Source organism: Bombus huntii, chromosome 6 (genome assembly GCF_024542735.1).
Source record: "Bombus huntii isolate Logan2020A chromosome 6, iyBomHunt1.1, whole genome shotgun sequence".
Classification (NCBI taxonomy): domain Eukaryota; kingdom Metazoa; phylum Arthropoda; class Insecta; order Hymenoptera; family Apidae; genus Bombus; species Bombus huntii.
In genome coordinates, this window is record NC_066243.1 from 7905098 (window position 1) to 7924762 (window position 19665).

The 19665-nt window shown below is 34.7% G+C and overlaps 1 protein-coding gene and 1 long non-coding RNA gene across 5 annotated transcripts in view; one reads left to right on the forward strand and one right to left on the reverse strand.

Annotated features, from left to right (window-relative positions):
* Nucleotides 1–1694: 1694 nt before the first annotated feature.
* Nucleotides 1695–19665, reverse strand: part of LOC126866905 (RNA-binding protein 24-like) — a 28618-nt gene continuing 10647 nt past the window's right edge. For 3 of the 4 annotated variants that reach the window (XM_050620900.1, XM_050620899.1, XM_050620901.1), the window contains 2 exons: nucleotides 6410–6780; nucleotides 1695–4778 (listed from right to left, as the gene is read on the reverse strand). In XM_050620900.1, the coding sequence (XP_050476857.1) occupies nucleotides 4615–4778; nucleotides 6410–6780 (535 nt within the window). In that variant the 3' untranslated portion in view covers nucleotides 1695–4614. The remainder of the gene's footprint in view (nucleotides 4779–6409; nucleotides 6781–19665) is intronic. The other variant, XM_050620902.1, reaches the window with a different exon arrangement.
* LOC126866911 (uncharacterized) lies at nucleotides 12778–17296 on the forward strand. Its single transcript, XR_007690080.1, has 2 exons — nucleotides 12778–15992; nucleotides 16578–17296. It is a non-coding gene; the product is annotated as an uncharacterized LOC126866911 (long non-coding RNA).

Genomic DNA, 19665 nt, shown 5'->3' on the forward strand with positions numbered 1-19665 from the left:
TCATACGGATTCTTCCATTCGTTGCCCAGCGCCATCCCCACCAGCGTGCGTTCGTGAGATGCACCACGGCAGTTAGCACGTGCATGCTTTTTCAAAAAACGCCGGAAGAAGCGTGAGGATATGGATGGAACATTCTAGATGGGCACGTCGAGAAGCTACTAGAAGGTTCTGTGCCACATGTGACGCCACACAGACACCCACACAGGTCACACTCATTACTGCGTAGAATGTGGGGCTCTAAACCTTTTCAAGGGCCATGGGTCACTAAGCCAGTCTGTGGATAACTAGCCAACTGTCTACATTCCAGAACGTACATTTATAACTCTCGAAATAATTGTTTAATAAATATCACATTGTATTATTTCAACACAAACATTGTGTCTTCCACAGAATATTAATCCTAATTCCAAGATTAAATTCTAACAATAACATTAGTATATACGTGACGAACAAAGAGATAGTGCAACATTTCCTATATCAATAAATTCATTAAAAATTATTTCTTGTTAACAATGCCGGCCACTTAATGACGCCGATTACACTAGTACTGAATAGATACTAGAGTAGAGTGGATATTACTCTAACCCAACCCACAACTCAAATAAACAATAATAAATGTAATAATAATTTAAGTGATCCATACATATTTCGACGTCTGGCGCTTGTTTTTGCATCAATCGATTTCGATGAAATTTTCAGCATGTATAGAATTGATATGGATCTACTAAACGTACTTTTTCGTTGCAAGCACATATAAAAAGTTTGTACAAATTGATCTTTACTACTTTCATCGCCATTCCTACAATATAAATTTTCTTCTTAAAGTTCTTTTTTCGTATCATCCAGTGAACTAATCCTTTCAGCTCTTCACAAAAGTTCAAGTTTGACTGTATCTATTTTGTAAAATTTTGAAGAGATCGGTTGATTAATCATTGATATATCATGGAAGTCAATTCGCTAAACACAATTTGAAGTTTCGCATCCAGCAACCTCTAAAGCAATAACTTTACCATTTTATCGAATTCAGGAGTAAAAATGTAGGAAACCATTTACGAGGTATAACAGTTTGAGAAGAATGCAGTAAAGGAATCGTCAATTTTTTTTCTCCACTAAATGGGAATATCCCCTGAAGGAATATTAGCTTAAAAATAGATGCACGAAATTCACAAAAATAAATCGATTGTACAAATATGTACATCACTTTTAAATACACCACCAACACTACTAATCTAACTAAAGGAACTCTGCTTTTTCTTCCTTGAAGACATTTTGTAAGGCAGGACATCAAAGAGTGACGAATTTATAAAGATTCACGAAGGAAGCCAAATCGTTGAGTTATTTTGCCAAAAGGCGCAACTGGTTATTTTTGTTCGGTCGTTGCGGGTCTGACTTAGACGTCGAGGGCGGTTTCCCCTTTGCTCGTTTTTGCGGCCCGCCGCGACGCTTGGCGTCCAATTCCACAAGGCCATTAAGATTATCTTTAGCCACGAAAAACGACAAGATCGGGTTCCATCGAGGCGACGAAGTCACTTGCCTTAGTTACAGGAGAAAAAGGAAATTTGTCGTAAAACTGGTGAACGATAGCATCGAATAAACCCGTAATTCGTTTCGTATCATTAAGACAAACGATTCATAAAGGACTTTCTGATGGAATAAGTTTGGACAATGAGGATACCATTAAATAATATATAATCTTCTGAAAATTAAGATTTTATTTCTTTTTTTTCTGATTTTTCGGTAATCAATGTTTGTGTTTCATCTCTTGTAAAGAGTTCAGATGACATGCGAAAGCAACAGACAACAATAGTCGCGATCTATCATTAGACCAAGACGCATTCGCTTTTTATTTCTCTCCGAGACGATATACATATTTACTTCTGTTTCGTTTCGTTAACTTACTAATGGGGTGTATAATATTAATATTATTAATGATAACAGGCGATATATTACAACCGTTAATCCTAAGAGTATAGGATATTCGAAAGTGTGATGGTAGCCGTGACGAAAATACGCATTCCTCACGGCTTAGTCCTAAAGTTTTTCTTCATCACGTCGCAACAGATTTTTTCCGTTCGCAGTAAATTTGAACGATCACGTATCGCGTTCGCTTTGTCATTAAGTACATGAACAATAGTGAGTAATCGATAATGACAATAATATTATCAATAATTAATAGTAATAATAATTATCAATTTATAATAATAATAATAATAAAATAATAATAAAATAATAATAATATCATGTATCAATAGTATTAATTTATTTTCCTATTATCTTAATCGAACGATTAATGTAATAATTAATTCCTAACACTAAGCCTCCCTAACAGCATTTTTTGCTAACTTTTTACAGGACTTTTGGTTACCATCTCCATTTCTTCGTTCATATTACCTCTACTTAAAATTCTAACAAATCTAATTAACTTCATCTCGAAGGGTTTAGGACTAGACAGCCTCATTGTTCATAGCCTGATCCTCTGTCTCCCTTCTTGTGTGCTAGTTACTTCTTTTATTTTCGATCTCCTCGTTTGGTCTCCTTTTATTTTTTATTTCACCCCTGTACACGCGTTAGCGAATAGTTTTTCGCTAACGAAACACTGACTAGTTTTTAACCGTTAAAATTATTCGGTCGTGCTAATTAAGGCACCTGATTACTTTAAAATGGGACGAACGAATTCCTTGTGTCTTGCAATTTTTTCTTAAGCAACAAACAATTAGTAGTAGCGCACATTAACGTTGAAGAATTAATAATTAGGTAAATTGATCCGTATTTAGAATAAATTGTAACAATATATAACAACTGTAATTCGTTAATAAATATATTGTCGCAAGTATACAAATGAAGTCGCGCTAAAAATTAAATGATACGCCTATTATTCGTATTTAAAAATTTTAACAACATTTATTCGCGTGCAAAACAATAGTTTTTGTTGATCAACGGAATTTTGGTGCTTTTACGTCTTCGTTTTTAAGTATTCGTCTTCGCTTAATTTCATGATTATCAACATTCGATAACCAGCAATGTCGATTCGTTCGTCCGTTGGTCCTCACTGTTCATTTAAATAACATCTATAAATTATGCAAAGAAGGCATTATCTTAAGACACTTGGTGATTTCGCTGACACGCGATTCTAAGGCAACATCGGTTTAATTGTAACGCAATCGTCATTACTTACAATCCCTTGATATGCTTTACTCAAATGAATCTTTTGAATCTATTGACAGAATTTTCATTTCAGAATAGTTGTTTAATAAAAATTCTTTTTAGCGAATTTCAAATAGAATACTTTCGAATAAAAAATTAATTCCACGAAACTAAAAGTTTTTACTAAATTAGAGTTTAACAAACATTTGATGTCGAATTTATAAAATTTAACATTTTAAGTTAATCTTCATTTACTACAATAATTAAAAACAACGTATCGTTTGTACATAAGCGGGAGTTGCTAAAAATATAATAACATCGACGTAATTTAAAATCAAACTTAACTTATTGAGAAATACTTCCCTACGTACTTTAAAATAAAGGAACGAGAGTGTATTGAAAAATTATTGCTCTTTTTGTATCTAAATAGATAAAGAGTTACTTTAAAGTTTCGTGGACAATTTATTTCTAAATTTTTCATATGTCTGCCATAAAAAGAGCAATGTTCCTCTTTCATAAAGTGGAAAACATATTTCATTAAGTTCAATATAAATAAACTGAATTATTCATTTAAATGTAAAAAGTTTATAGTTTTTGACCAATATTCAGAAATGATATCTGTATCACTCTCAGTCCTAAAGGATCGTAAGATAAACAATTGCAATGAAATAGCGATTCGTGAAGAACACCAAAAGTTATTCGTCGATACTGGAAGTATCCGTTTCATCCCCCAAAACTTATCATCATTTAATTAACGCTTACTATCTCGTAAAAATACATGTCTCGAACAATATCAATTCTGAATACGGATCAGTCTTTCAGTTCTACCTAATAGCGAGTAATTGTCGTTCGAATCGTATCTCAGTTACTTGTAACTGTCAACATCGCAGATCTCGATCTCGGATTTTTCCTTAACGTACGAGCGGTATGTAAGCGTACAAAGATCCGGCGTTTCTAAAATGTTCGCGCGTCTACTGAAAGCTTCTATTACCCATCGTGCTCCATTAGTTATAAATAATCATAATGCTAACAACATTACATATCATCTTGTATCTCGAAGTACATTGGCCGAGAATGCCAAAGTTTGGCCCTATAAAGGAGAACGTGGAAAGGAAGATTAAGGTGGGGAAGATTAAATGTTAAGTTAATAAGAAACTGCCAACCGCCGATCCTGAATCACATCCACAGAGCTTCCTCGTTTTCTGCCTCTCATCGGGCGTCGTTCCCAAAATTAACTCGTGAGAACGTGGAGTTAGATTCCGAGTAGTTGAAACAATGGCTCCTTCGTGCGCGGTACACCCGCACCAAATAATGCCTGATCCTCGAATAAGGAAGGAACTGAGTCGTCGTAGAGGCAGATGAAGACTACACGTTTATACGGCAGCGAGGATCAAGTTTTGTGTTGCGAGTTTAATGCCTGTGGGACAATTGACGACGGTACGAATTTCCTTGCAGCAATTTGTCCAACTTCTATTGCAATCTTGCTTCCTGAGGCGTCGTTTGATACGGGAGTCCTGGGAAGGCCGCGCCTGCCGCTGTTGCAGCTGCAGCCGCTGCTGCTGGTAATCCTGCTGCTGCACCTGGTAACGTCGCATACGTATACGGTGTCACGTAACTTGCTGCTGCTGCGTTCGCTGCAAAAACAAAGAAACCGCTTTCTAAGCTCCTGGATGTTTCTCCGATCTTAGCGCAGGTAATCCTTTGAGAAAACAATACCGATTACGACTAATATGAATGTAAACCGTATATTTTCAAATATTGCACAAAAGCATTTCTATTTACAATATGCTTTTACGCTTTCCACTCTAAATAATTCGCTAGAAGGAAATCAACCAGTTGACACAGATTGACAATTTAATTTTTCTTCGAGAAATTAAATTACAGAATTTTAATGTCTTTTAATGAATTTTAATGTAACAGGATTACCCACGCTTCTTCCTAAAAAAATATCATTATTGTAAATATATCTTTAATTTTTACTCATTTTTTATTAAGTCTTACATTTATCGAAATTCATTTTCGATTCTTTGCCAGGACAATATCATTGCATGATAAAAGCTTACTGTCATCCATCGTGACATTTTTCCCACCACCACCGTAGACAGCACATCAGAGCATTAACAAAATTTGCATGTCGATCGTGTTGAATGCAAAGCCAGCATAAGCATGCAATGTTGCATTTCCACTTTTTACCATGTCTGTTATACCAACAGCAGAACATTCCAGCGCAAATTAAAGAAACCTCTGTACAAGCACTTTTTGTGTGATCATATTTCTGAGAACGTACGAATAACATAAAAGTAATAACAAATAATCTTGAAAGTAATAAAATGATCATTTAGCACATATTTCGGAAAACAGACTGTAGAAAGTTCTCCTGGTAAATGCAAACTGCATTGCTTTAATTTTGAGAAAGCTTTCCAATAACCGATGTAAATCGAAAGAGCTACAAAACATACAAATGTGAAGAAGCGATAAGTGAAACGAATAAAAAATATTCTCAGCAAGATTCCCACTAAAGATATCAAAGATATCATTCCCTAATTCTAAAAACGTACGAGATCAATTTTTTATCTCATTGTGTCAATTTCTTTTAAGAATCATGTTAAGGTTCGTTCTCAGTAAGAAAGACGCAATAAACGAGATATTTGAGAAGCCTTAAAACACGAATTTCATCATAGTCAAAAAAATCTGCCAAAAATGTCGACACGTGCAGCTTTTTAAGTATTGTTAATCTTTACTAAAACTACCTTGTTACGCAAACTTTATCAAGTGTAATCTAGCTTCCACATGCAATCTTCTATGAACAACATAAAAGATATTAAGATACATTATACGCACATGCGTTCAAAATTTATAGAGAAATATTTTATCCTTAAACACTACGACTTTATGAATTTGCAAAACTTTTAGATATACAGTAGAAAGAAACAAATTTTAAACATTAACAAATTCGAACTATTTTTTTTTAACTTTTCGAGAATAAATGTGAGATTAACTTTGTAAAAAGAGAAAAAAAACTAATTGAAACCCGGTAAAAACTTGTGCACATTTGAAGAATAAGTTTGATAGTTAATTTGGAAAATTTGTGGGAATCTTGCAGAGATTCCTCATGGAAGTAGAGCTACTTCACTACGACAAAAACAGAAGAACGATATGATCCAATTCCTCTTTTATTCTCTCTCACTCTCGCATACATTTCCGTTCGCTCTATCGCTTGCGTTTCTTCTCTTTCGGTGCGCTTGGTTTTCTAATAATTTTCTACCGTTGCTACGTAGCACGGACGGCAGAAAGGGCGGCAGGAGAGCTTTCTCCAATCGTTGGCGTGCCAGCACCGCAGGGCTGCTACCGTTGTGCTGCTGGTGGTGGTGTATCAGCCCGTTGCTGTCCTTGCTCTGGACACTTTTCAAACACATACCAGCCGCGGCGGCGCTGGTATAAGGATACGCCTCGGCGAAATTGTACGATGTTCCCGGATACGTGGCGGCCGCTGCCGCGACGTTTTGGTACTCGTAAAATTGTGACGCTGCTGCCATCGCTGCTGCATGGGTCAACTGTGTCGCCGGAAGCGGTACCAAACCACCTGGCGCCGCAGCCGCCAGGTAAGGCGACTGGTACACGTAACCTGGTGGCACCCTGAAACCAAAATCATCCAACGGTTAGACAGTTCTACGGTCAACGATCACGCAACGGCACTCATACATCTAATACGAAGAATACTCGCTGGTTAATCATGGTGGACTAGGAAATTAACACTATAACACTGGCAACGAGCCGTTTAAAACGTTATACGGTTGTATACTGGATAGTTATAATAAAACGATTATAAGGTAGTCAGTTGATATTATTGGCGACTAAAATCATTTCACTTTTAGTACGATAGTAAATCCTATTTACGCAACGTTTCATTTGCAATTCTTGTTCTGTTTTTTAATATTTAAAAGATTCAAGGATTTGCTGAATATTTTTTTATCGCTATTTCCTCTTCTACATAGATTTTGTATGAAGTTCAAAGAAATTAATGTATTCATGACACTTAAGTGAAAATTATTCTTTTTATGTTGTGGAGATTTGTTTTGTGTCTTTGATTTGTGTAATGGACTTTCGTGAAATACCTTGTGTTATTCTCATTATTTTTTATATCGTAACAAAACTATATGCGGTCAGAGTATCGCGTTTCTTAACTTCTCTACTAGTCCTCCGTTTACTTAATTTGTACGAATTACTCCATCTGTTTGGTCCTTATATATGTTTTTCATAGATTTGAAGAAAAAGACTTCGTACTAGTATGGCATAATAATACTCATAAATATTTATGTGTATTAAATCAAAAAACGCAATCATCTTCTAGATGCAGAAGCCAATAATATCAACCCTTGGTACTGTGTGTTTGAACTTACATTGGAAAATAGTAAAGCAATTGCAATATGTTGGGTACATAGTAGCTAACGCTATAGCAATTGCTATAATTAACAAGCTGCAAGGTATTCCAAATATTTCTCATTTTAGTTTCAAACAATCATTTTTTCCTTGTGTTTAGTCCACCAGGATCATTTAGTCCTACGTAATCACACTTGCTGTTCGTAACAATCTGTGGTCCATCGAGTTTCTTGATTCTATTATCATCTCTCTTACCTTTTCTAAGGTAATCAACCGAACTTGATGGACACCGGAAGCTTTAACAGTACATTTCTCCCTGTGCAGTTAAGAACTGGAGGAAAAGAGTGAAAGGAAGACGGTTGGAAACTTGCGCGTGTAGAACTATGTGTATAGTGAATGTTCCACGCAAGCGATGTTCTGCGTGCAGCTAAGTAAAGCGCGAATACAATCTCGTACTTTACCCCTCCCTCAATTAAGATAAACGGTTTATTGGAAAAGCGTTTGGTAATAGCTAACTTTCTCCAGCAGATAACACGACGATCGCTAATGGACTCGGACTTGACATTATGTGACTACGCGTTCGTATTTGTATTTCATGGCTCCCGACGCCATAGCTGTGCCAGGAAATCGTCGAAAATACGATCAAGAAAGAAACGAACTTTTACGTGAATTCCACTTTGAGAGGATTAATGGTCGTAAAGTTTTTCCTGTAAAAACATGTGTCACTGTATTAATAATCAATTCTGTGTTATCTGAAACCGTACTTTGATATAACATTTGATAATCGAATCTGAGTATTATCCGCGTTTTATGCCATCATTTCAATGTTACTTTCACGTGTATACCACTGCAAACGATATATTACTCGATAAAAACGCGAATGTAAATGTGTAGTGTTCGTGTAGGAATTATTCGATGCGTGAGTAAAGGACAAGGGAGGGCAGGTGGACGGAAAGCGGCGCGTTATGAGAATGGTAACAGTGTGGTATCACTAAGGCGTGACAAAAAAAATGCGCAACAAATCCAATAAAATAAAAAAAAAAATCCTCAATGTGTCGGCAAAACAACAACAAACCAACGACAAACGTGTGTGTAGGTCATTTCACGAATATAAAGATACTTCTCGATACACGGCACACGATTACCTAACACCAACGTTAGTATACCTAAAATTCACAGGCGTAAGAAAGAAACAGAAAAGTGATACGTTCCACGGCAGTGCCTCTGTCTCTATCTCTTTTCCCTCTTTTTCTTTTTCAACGCGAAACGATCGCGTGTAAAAACTTGCCGCCCCGTCACGATTCTCCTTAGCGCGTTCTTCAATTTATCGTGACACGATCATTTTCTTTTAACCAACGACCCTTCAAACTCAATTATCTTTCTGCAAATTCTTACCGATAATTGATCGTTTAGCTGTATGAAACTAAAAACCGGTATCGAAATTAATTCGTTGCCTTCAGCTGTAATTAATAATTATATAAATATTAAAATATGAAAGATGCGAAACTTACGTTTCAAGTGAAAGTTTTTTTGCTACATCTGTAGAATATTTTTTTTTTTTTCATTTGTACCTATATTATAGTATTGTTAAACACGATATTTCACGTAATTATTAATACATTGTTTGGTAACTGTTTCATACTTTTGTGTGTAATTTTTATAACAGACATGTAACCAGCAAATCGCGTTTTGAAAGGACATACATACAAACACAGGAGACAGCCCTGAACTTTTTCGCGGATCGATAATAGCTAGTGTCCAGTCCACGAAGGAAATCAATATGTTGTCCTGTGGCTTCGAACGATAGTTTGCTTCGTCGAATTAGTGCACATCAACATAGATTAATGAACGTCGAAAACGTTCTCAGTAGCGCGTATTTCTTACCCGTCGTCTCAAAATTGAGTTACTATTCTGATTCGCTACGAAATTCTGTATTTTTAATGAAGATAAAAGAATTAAAGAAACAAAATGAAACGATAAAACAATTATCTGACATCATTAATAAATCAATAAATCATGAACAAATTGATATTGATAAGTAAAACGATATTAATATAACTCGGTTAAAACGAACATTTTGTTAACCAGTGACTTGAGTTGAAACGATACGTTACAAGATCGAATAACAAAAAATTAATTGTAATTTCAGTTATTGTCTGCTTCGATTAATTGCACGTTTTAAAAGATTACTTACGTGGGATATTAATAACATTATAGCAACGTTCGTATGAAAGAAAGAATGAAATATAGCAAAGAAATGACAAAAATAAGGCAAGTAGTATGGAATTAAAAAAGTATCTCTGCATACCTATAATCTTTAATCAATTTATATGAAGAAATTTTCGTAATAACGTAAAAATATTCATCCTTATATATCACGTTCGTAAATACTGGATAAACTGTAATATACATTTATAACTGGTAAAATCCTTAAGTAATAGTTATCATAAATTAGAAACATTTATAAAACGAGTCTACATAGTGTTGGCAAAACGAAGATGAAATCAGGAAAATATCATAAAACATAACTTACAGAATAAATGAAGATGATAGAGGTAAGATTGAAGCAAACGTTTTAACATTTTAATTTACGCAAATAATCGTCGATCTATTAAACGCGATGTTGGTGTAAATGCCACGCGATCGAGCTTAGGTTTACAATGCTTTATTATTGTCACACTGAATGCATAAAAAGACATCACCTGCTATATTTTTTTGCCGAACTGATCGTCTAAGAGATTGGTATATCGGCGATCGTCGTAAAAATATTACACTTGGCTTGTTACCAGATGGCCACCAGATGCTTTCTCGAGGTACTTGCAGCCAATTTCTCGATTCTGACAATTTCCCCCGGCGAGAACTCCACGCCAAGTTTACGGAAATTAATAGGTTATTTCGAATCAAGTTTATTTCCATGCTTGAATATTTCTGTTTAACTGCGAATGACGACAAAGTAATCTGATTTACAAACAAGAATTTTGCAAATAAGAATTTTTGCTTCAATGAATATTTGTTACCGAAGTCTATTCCTGATGACATTATATATGTACATACACAAACATAGAAACTCCGAGAAAGTACATACTTATTATCGTCTTAACCTCTTAAGCCCCACTTTCGTAATATTACGTTTGTTGCGTACAATCTTAAAATTCTACTTCCGTAATATCGCATTCGATAAAAATCGTAATATTACGTAAAGCGTTTCTTTTCCACACATTTTTCTAAAACTCAGTGAGCCCTTAAGGGGATAAATTATTTGAAAATCCGTTACATCATGTAAAATAACAAGGCGAATCTATTTGTTAATATGTAATACGATTAAACATTGATATTACAGTAAGTAATATTATATACTAATATTTTTAAATATATTAAAGAATTTTCTCATTTCCCTATTTATTTATTCATTCTATTTTAGACTTGATCCCTGTGCTTTACTACTTCAACAAACTTAAAAATTACTCAAAATAGTACATTCAGTCATTTCTTACACGAATTTTTTATACTACATCGTTGTTAAATTTTTCATTTTTACGTCAATCTCAACCATATTTATTAAAAACTTACGTAACTGAAATGCAATATTGAATATCTGCATTGCACGATTCTCAGTCCAGACCTTGGACAACTTAATAAATTCACGAAATCGCCTCATCAACTTTTGTATGATCTTTTTTTTTTCCTCCATTTTCTATTGGATTTATCTTGCTGACGCATCTTCACCGCGGTCTGTGCATTATGGATGGCTCGCGTGTCCTCAACCCCGCATTTTCTACTCTGCGTGTTTTTATTTTACCCCCTCTATCTTCATTTCTCTATATATTGTTCTACCCAACGTGTACATATATCTTCCTAGTTGTCAATACCTTCTAATTCTAATATCACTTTAGACAACTGACAATCGCGCACAACACATTTTAGTTAACCGAGTTGGCATTGGAAACCAGTGAATCTTTTTCGATCATTCTAACGTAAATTTTAATTACAAAACTGAATTTTTGGTATGAACATATTTGGTATTTGCGTAGCAGAGATTCAAGATCGTACTCAGATTTTGCATCACAATTCACATATCTAAATCGAATCGATTTATCTATGCTTGTTGTTAATTATCGTCTACATGGGAAAGTGTACACAAACTAAACAAAGTTTTTTGTTGCAAATTTTCGAAATTTTCTTTATGAATATTCTTTATTAATTCAATTATCCATGTAATGAAAATTATTCTTCAGAAAGTCATTTGCTATTAATGATCAACGATATCGAAAGGACCTAAAGGACTTAAAGTGGAATCTGATTCAATTTTTGGAAACTAAAAGAAGTGTATAAAACCGTTTTCAGAAGGATTAAATATTCATGTGTATCGTATATAACAATATCAATATGAGATACAATTAGATATATGATCAATTACCGATGAAAAAAAATTATTACAAATTTGAACGATATACAGGGTGGCTGGTAACTGGTGGTACAAGCGGAAAGGGGATGATTCTACGCGAAAAAGGAAGTCGAAAATATAGAATAAAATTTTTTTTTAACTTTTTTTGTTTAATTTTTTCATCGAGGCAACGATCTACAGTGAGATCCATTATAACGAGACGTGACAAAGTGCACGCGTACCGAGCGAAAATTCAAAGTCGATTTTCTCGAAAACAAAGCCTCGAACGAAAAATTTTCGCTCTATATTTGCGACTTCTTTTTTCGCGTAGAATCACCCCCTTTCCGCTTGTACCACCAGTTACCAACCACCCTGTATATCGCATTTTCATCTAATTAAAAGGTAATCGTAGATTTTAAACATTCAGACGATGTAATAGCACGGTACTCAATGAATAGTGTGACTAATTGTCAACAATGAGTTCGACCTAACTATAACAGAATAATTTCTGAGCAATAACATTGATCGCCAGGCGCATTCGTCCTTGGGATCTTCGTGCAAAAACGAGGCGGTTGTTTTAATGGTCAGCATAATTTTCGCGATGAGAAATTGTCGGCGACACATCACGAGGAGACTCGCATAGAAGTTTTCATACGATCGATGTAACCCGTGGATATGCTTGTGAACGAAAAAAACATGCCATATACCACACAATTTCTCCTGGGATTAAGTGTGACCATCACGTACTGACAATTACAAAAAGAGAATGTCATTTTCGTTCCACTTCGAACTGATAAAAATAGATACCAATACCGATAAACTTATGAGATATTAAGGTATTATTAATTCAGTTGTCAATGGATCTAAACGTAGCACGTACTTTAAATTGTTCGTTAAATTGTTCAATATTTCATATTCGCTCTCGAAATCGATTCCAACGAATCGTATCTGATGTTAAAGGATACAATTTCGTAATACGTGGGCCAAGATTAGGTGATTTAAGATAGGTATCTGCTGGACGAGTAATTCATAATTAATAAAATTATGCAATGAAATCATACGGAACTATTTGAGGAAGCGATCTTAACGATTGGAATAACGTTACACAGAACACTCATGGATACAGAGGAACAATATTATTGGAGAATACACACTTTCCTAAATTCAGTTTAATTTTGTATCTCATATTCTTGTACCATCTTTCCCTTAATTACTCCGTGTATGAAGATTATCAGTCGCAAATAAAGAACAATGAATAATTGTAAAAACGAGCTAATTTCGAAATAAAAAGTAAAAATTTATCACAATTTAGGAAGAAAATCGAGATCCGTCCTCGCGAAGTTTAAACTAGACTGATCGTATCATCCAGGAATTTCCGTTCATACTGTGCAATTGGTCACAAAAGCACAAGCAGAAATATTAGAAGATAATAAGGAAAGAGAAAGTTAGAAAGAGCAGTTAAGAGTATAAAATATATGAATGGACGGATAGGTAGATAGATAAATAAGAAAAAGAAAGAGAGAGAGAGAGAGAGAGAGAAACAGAGTGAGAGTGAGAGAGAGAAACAAAAAAGGCGTTTCATAGTCACGGAAAGGTTTGCATTGTCCTTTCGTGACATACCTAAGTGACCACCCTCGATTTCCGACGCAAAGTGGTCGTACACCGCGATTAAGATCTCCTGACTACGCGAAGTAACGCGAGGGCGGGCGCGTGGACAAAGATACTTAATAGTCCCTTCTAATTCATGCGCGCACGCTTCCAAGGACTTGTATATTCAAGTACACGAAACGTTCGTTATATGTACGAGGGTTGTAAGAATTCGCTAGAAACTTATGAAACGTCTAATTTAGCCATGCCTAGCCTTAAACGAAATGGGGAATAATCAAAAGTATCGTAATTGCAAATTCCTTTAATTTATATGTATGACTTGTGAGCGCAAGGATACGGTTTCTAGAACAACTTCAGATGAACGTAGAATACTATTGGACATGATAAGACCGTATCTGTTTTGTGATGAAATTTCAAGTTTTGAAATTGATCTACCTCTGACTCTGAAGTAGTTTCTTACGAAATTTAATTTAAAAGAAGCTACTTTGACATCCGCGAATCTCCATTTAACTGCAGCAAAAATTACTTTATTGAATTGAAGTATAACTTGTCTTCCCATTATATTTCCTCCAGATTTAATTTCCTCGGCTTCCTCCACAGGCTCTACCTATGTATTCACGAAACTGAAATAACTTCTTAGTGATTGACGATTGCATGTGGAAAAAATTTCAAGAAATAAATTTCCTTGGTGCAGGACATGAAAACACTGGAGCATCAGTACATAAAGTACATCGAAGTTGAAAAGTGTCACATTAGAAAATAAACAATTTGTATGTTTCCATAATTAGATGACAAAATTTTCAAATTGGCTTTATCTTACATTGTCTTTTTCAATGAAACCCTTGAAGAGTTGGAAAGGCTATATTTGTATACATAATATATCGTAAAACAATGGTTCATAATTTCAATGTTATATCCAAATACTGAAAATCTAATACTATCTATGTATACCATGCAATCGATGACATTGAAATTACGCTATTTACATACGAATAAGCCTCTCTAATTTCAATGAAACATCCTCAATGAAATAACAATACTATAAGCAACAAAATTATTAAGTCTCTAATTTAGATAATCTGGCTAATTATATCATTGAATACATTAATTACATTTCACTCCTATATATTTACCTATTTGTTTGATACAGTTAATAATAGACGATGCGCGAAATTTTGATAGAACTATGTATTCCTTGTCTCAAGTTAATTTTTGCTAATTCGCAATACAATTAGTGAAAGAATATTTGACACGATTTCTATATGATCTTATGATTTCAGGTACATTTTTAGGGAGTTCGAAAATTGTCCCATATAACATCATCAAGTTCACACATACACGTGAAACTGTGACGGCACGTGTGCCAGGTGGTCGCACCGTAATTTTCCCTTTAGTTTGTTTCCGGATTGCGTGTTGATGAGTACCGTACTTTCCAGAGTGTATAGGTATATCCGAACACCTGTGCGTTACAGAATACCTGTTTAATCGTCAGCTCTGCGATGTATGCGTATCAATTTGTATGTGTACGCGTGTGTATACTTGTAGAGTCAATGCGCAGTGCACAAATTGTATGAGCGCCGGCGCCGTGGATAATCCAATAGGATGATCTGCCAATCCTTGGGAAGCAGAACAGACCAATGGTGAGTTCGAGGGTGGTTCTTCCACAACTTAATTGTTTTTTTGATAGCACGTTCTTCTACTACTATTCAAACTACCAGTCCGATTAGAATAACTTGGACGTGGAAATGTGGCAACCCAAGGTCGAAGAAAGTAGAGCATCGACGAAAAGTAAATAAATGAAGGTGAACGCGAACTTCGAAAAATGTTATTAAAGTAGATTTGTACGAAGATTTCTGGAACACAGCTCACGGAAATAGAGATCTGAGAATTAACCAAGATATATAAACATTTCGATGCAAAGTACAGTAATTTATTGGAATAGCTTTTTTCCAGTACCTACATGTTAAATGACTAACTGTTAAAGGAATTACGTAAAAGAAAAGGCGGCAACCTAGCAGCGAAAATATAAATTTATCTTTCAGTACATGTATCATTATGTGTTGAAAAACTGATTATTCATGGTCGTCCTTGAGATATTAAGGTAATAAACTGCGCTTCGAACGTGCAAAAAATTATGATCTCGTAAAACGTAACTTGAAACACGACATTCAGGAGGACTCATTTTACGGTTATTTGGAATACTTGATTTTACCACTGCAAAATTAAGCGCCAGAAACTAGAATGTTTATCTGCAGTAGGAGTGTATAAGACTCGCCGAATGAGTGACAGCGACAGGTGGATAGAAGCATCGACAATGAAAATAGAAACAGACATTCCATACGGAGCGCCGACTATGAACCTCTTTTCTAAAAGCAATACTTCAACTACGACAAATTCATGGCTAACTCTGATGAATATATTAACATCACTCATCTAGCTTTGCAATGGATGGATTCCAACAAAATATGATTATTGCGTACGTTTCAGTTTCGTATTCGGTACTAATTTTTGTCGAAATGTCTAACAGATAAAAGCACGTCATATGAAGAATTTAATTAATTCGAAGCAAAAGCTCTATATTTATCATTAACAATTATACTTATGTATATGAAGTAGTTCATCTTAAATTAGTTTTGCAATTGTGACCTACAGTATATTTTATATCAATAATATAACGTGTATTATACTAGAATACACGTAATATTAGCAGTACTACCTCAATTATTTACAAATTAGTATCAGATAGAATAAGATATAAAATATTAAAATCGAGGAAATAATCCTCACGTATCCGATGTAAATTAAAGAATAATTTATGAGTCTATTTTATTGAAACGCTTCTAATCAATCAAAAATTAAAAAATCATAAAGACTCGCGATTATAACAATTGTCTCATCTAATAATACGAACACTAAAACGGATCGTGAAAAAGGAATTTACTGATATAAAGGAAAACGACCAACCCCAATAGAAATAGAAATTTTCATTATGGCACGGCTCTTTGTAATTCCGTTCACAGAGAAAGAACAGTTTTAATTCGTGTTAAAAATTCTCCCGTAGAAACCCTCGACGGAATGGCTCAAACATAGAAGCTGACACGGGGGACAGGTGGATCTAAATAAAGATTGGACCAACGCCAGAATCTCCAAGATGGCTGAAGCGAGATGCGAGGCGTGTCATCGTCGTGGTCGTCGTCATCGTCGTTGTCGTAGTCGTCGACGGCGCGACGGACCGTTGTGAAAGCTTACGACACTACGAATTTACTAGCACCGAGAAAATCCTCTCTGACGTACAACACATCTTCTGGTCGGTGTTGGATTTCACTTTTCCACCTACGTTCCGCTAATTTGAGGACATGTGCTTCGCAACACGGATCTACGATTATGCGTTCGATGTAAATGATATTCTTGCCAATCTTCTTTCATATTAATAATCGAGATATATATTGAATTTGCGTATTTAATATTTGATGATATTTTATATTGGCAAAATTCTCTCATTCTAATTCTTTTACTATAAATAGAAAGATATTTTTGTTTTGCAGTTTTGGAGTAAATGACGACGGGCAATAATTTTAATATTATTCAGAAATTATAAAATAAAAACATGAAAGTTATTTTTACAAAGCCACTACGACTTTATCTACGACGTTTTAACAAATTATCATATATGTATAAGTTAGTTAGGTGATTTAAAGTACCAATTTCTCCCCAATCAGTTTAAAAAAAAGATAGTTTGCATCGTTGTCCTATCATAAATAAAAAATGAATGTAAAATTATCGTAATTTTTGTACCCATTATCTACCGAACATTTTACACGTAAATTTCTTTTGGACTTACTAGATCACATAAAATGTAATTATTCTCACGTTCAATTTCACTGTGAAACGTAATGTAACACAAGTCAGGGCGCCTCCCGTTGTCTTTCGATTCAAATAAGAACATTCGTTTGATAGCTCGTTTCAAAGAAAGAAATATTTACTGGCATTTTGCATTGCAGCTTTGCTAATTGCCAGTACATAATTTTGATATTGCATTGTCATGGCATAAAATATTTATGTCCCTGTAAAAACAAGTTACAAGGAATACTTCGATTTCCAGGCTTGTTTTCTTCAATTTTCTAATGACAGACGGTACACCGTGTTATATTAAAGTCCAAAAACCACCACGTACAACACCAAAAAATACAACACCAATAGCGACACCAAGTGTAGTGTAAGCCTTAACCACACACACAAGGTTATTAATATTATAATGGTTAGCGGAGCCTGTACACTTGACGAATCTCCGTTTCATTTGAACAAAATTCGTTCATACATCAAATGGTAATGCGTTAGTAAATATTTTCTTTTTTCCCTTAGAATTAAGATATTTAAAAACGCCGGTATTTACTCGAAATTTATAATACGGGAGATAACGATATTGAGAAACGTTACGACAATTTTTGTTAGTAAAACAGGAACGAATGTATTTCTGGTTCTTTTTTCTCTTCGTAGCGATTCTACCTTTCGATACCGTTCGATATCTCCACGAATTTCTATGCTGCGCCCAAGAATCTGACTGGGCCAAACGGGGTAAACCGCGATAAAATCGATTGCCACGATGAAAAATTAATGAACGTTGTCGTGTTTCGCGGCGGTGCGGGTCGATTTCCGGTGAAAAATACGGGAGATCCACCGCTTCGAAGAATCGACCGTATCGTTCATAATTCAACGAAATTCTGCTGCACACGGTTAATCTCCTCTTGCTATTTTCTTCTCCTTTTTTCAATAATCAAATAAATAATTCACAAAGCAAGCGTTTTACGTGACGGTTTTCCGCAAAAGATCATTCAACAAATTGAAATTCATAAAAATAGTCGAAACTTCGCGAATGATATTCTATACTAGTTTCAATCCGAAAAGATAAATACTTACAATCGTAAACGATATTATACTATATTCAGAAAAACGAGTTATCACGATTATAGTAAAGTTCCAATCTTTTAAAACTGAAGAAGACCCGTCACCAAAAACAGACCAAAATGATATAAAAAAAAAATGAACAAATACGTGAAAACAATGCACGCGACAAAAAATTTGAAATTTAGGAAAAAAGAACAAGATACTCCATATGAAACACACTTAATATAAAAAAAAGCCGAAGTGGTAAAAAACCTATACGAAACATAACAAAACTTTAAGTAAACTAATTAAGTGAAATAAAATGTTTTGATATTTGATAATAAATGTCGCCATCGGTGTTCGACTTTGCAACATTTAATAGCAAATTATACGTCTGTTTGTGTTACAGAATTTGGATTTTAATGGAAAACATACTACGTTGCCTCACTGTTATCTTGTTCACTAAATTAACATATATTATTGCGAATTAATTAGACAAATTCCTATTAAGATCATAATTATACATAACATTATAATTATTGTAATTAATATTAATATTAATATTATTACGATTATTATGATTATGTTGATTAAGAAAAAGAGTGTAAAAGAGTAAAGACCAAAAAAGTCAAAACCAATAAACAAACAAATCTCTCAGCAACCGCAATCATTATCATATCACTTCACGTCAACCTCATCAAGAAAGAAGAAACAAAAAACACAACCAAAAAAATACAGTAGTAGAAGAAGAAGAGGCCGATCCTCGGAAGTCTTTGATTTTGTAGAAATAAATTCGTGGGTACTCATGGCTTCTGATACGTGTGCGTGTGCCGCGTTCTTTCTCTCTCCCTCCCTTTCTTTTTCATCGATTGTAAATATCTCTGCCCCTTCTTTCTGTTTCTCTTTTCATATATTTTTCGTTTCATGTCTCTCTGACTCTTTCCATTCATCTCTCTTTACATTTTTTTATATTTGCGCTCCTTAGAACGGCCATGGCGCTCTCAAGGATCTCGAAAAGGGAATTCTCGTCTTGCTCCCTTACGCGCAAGCGTCAGGATGCTGAAACGTTATATATAGTCTATCTTTAACAAAATATTCATAACATTATCAAACTGAAACCGTCAAGCGAGTACCTTCGTTCTCGATTTTCGAGTATTTTCTTTTTTTTTTTTCTTTTTCTACCGACCTTGTACGATTTCTCAGTTCCCTAAAATTGTTCCCTTCTTTAGTTGTATGTAGTAAACAAAATTAGTACCAAAAAATCA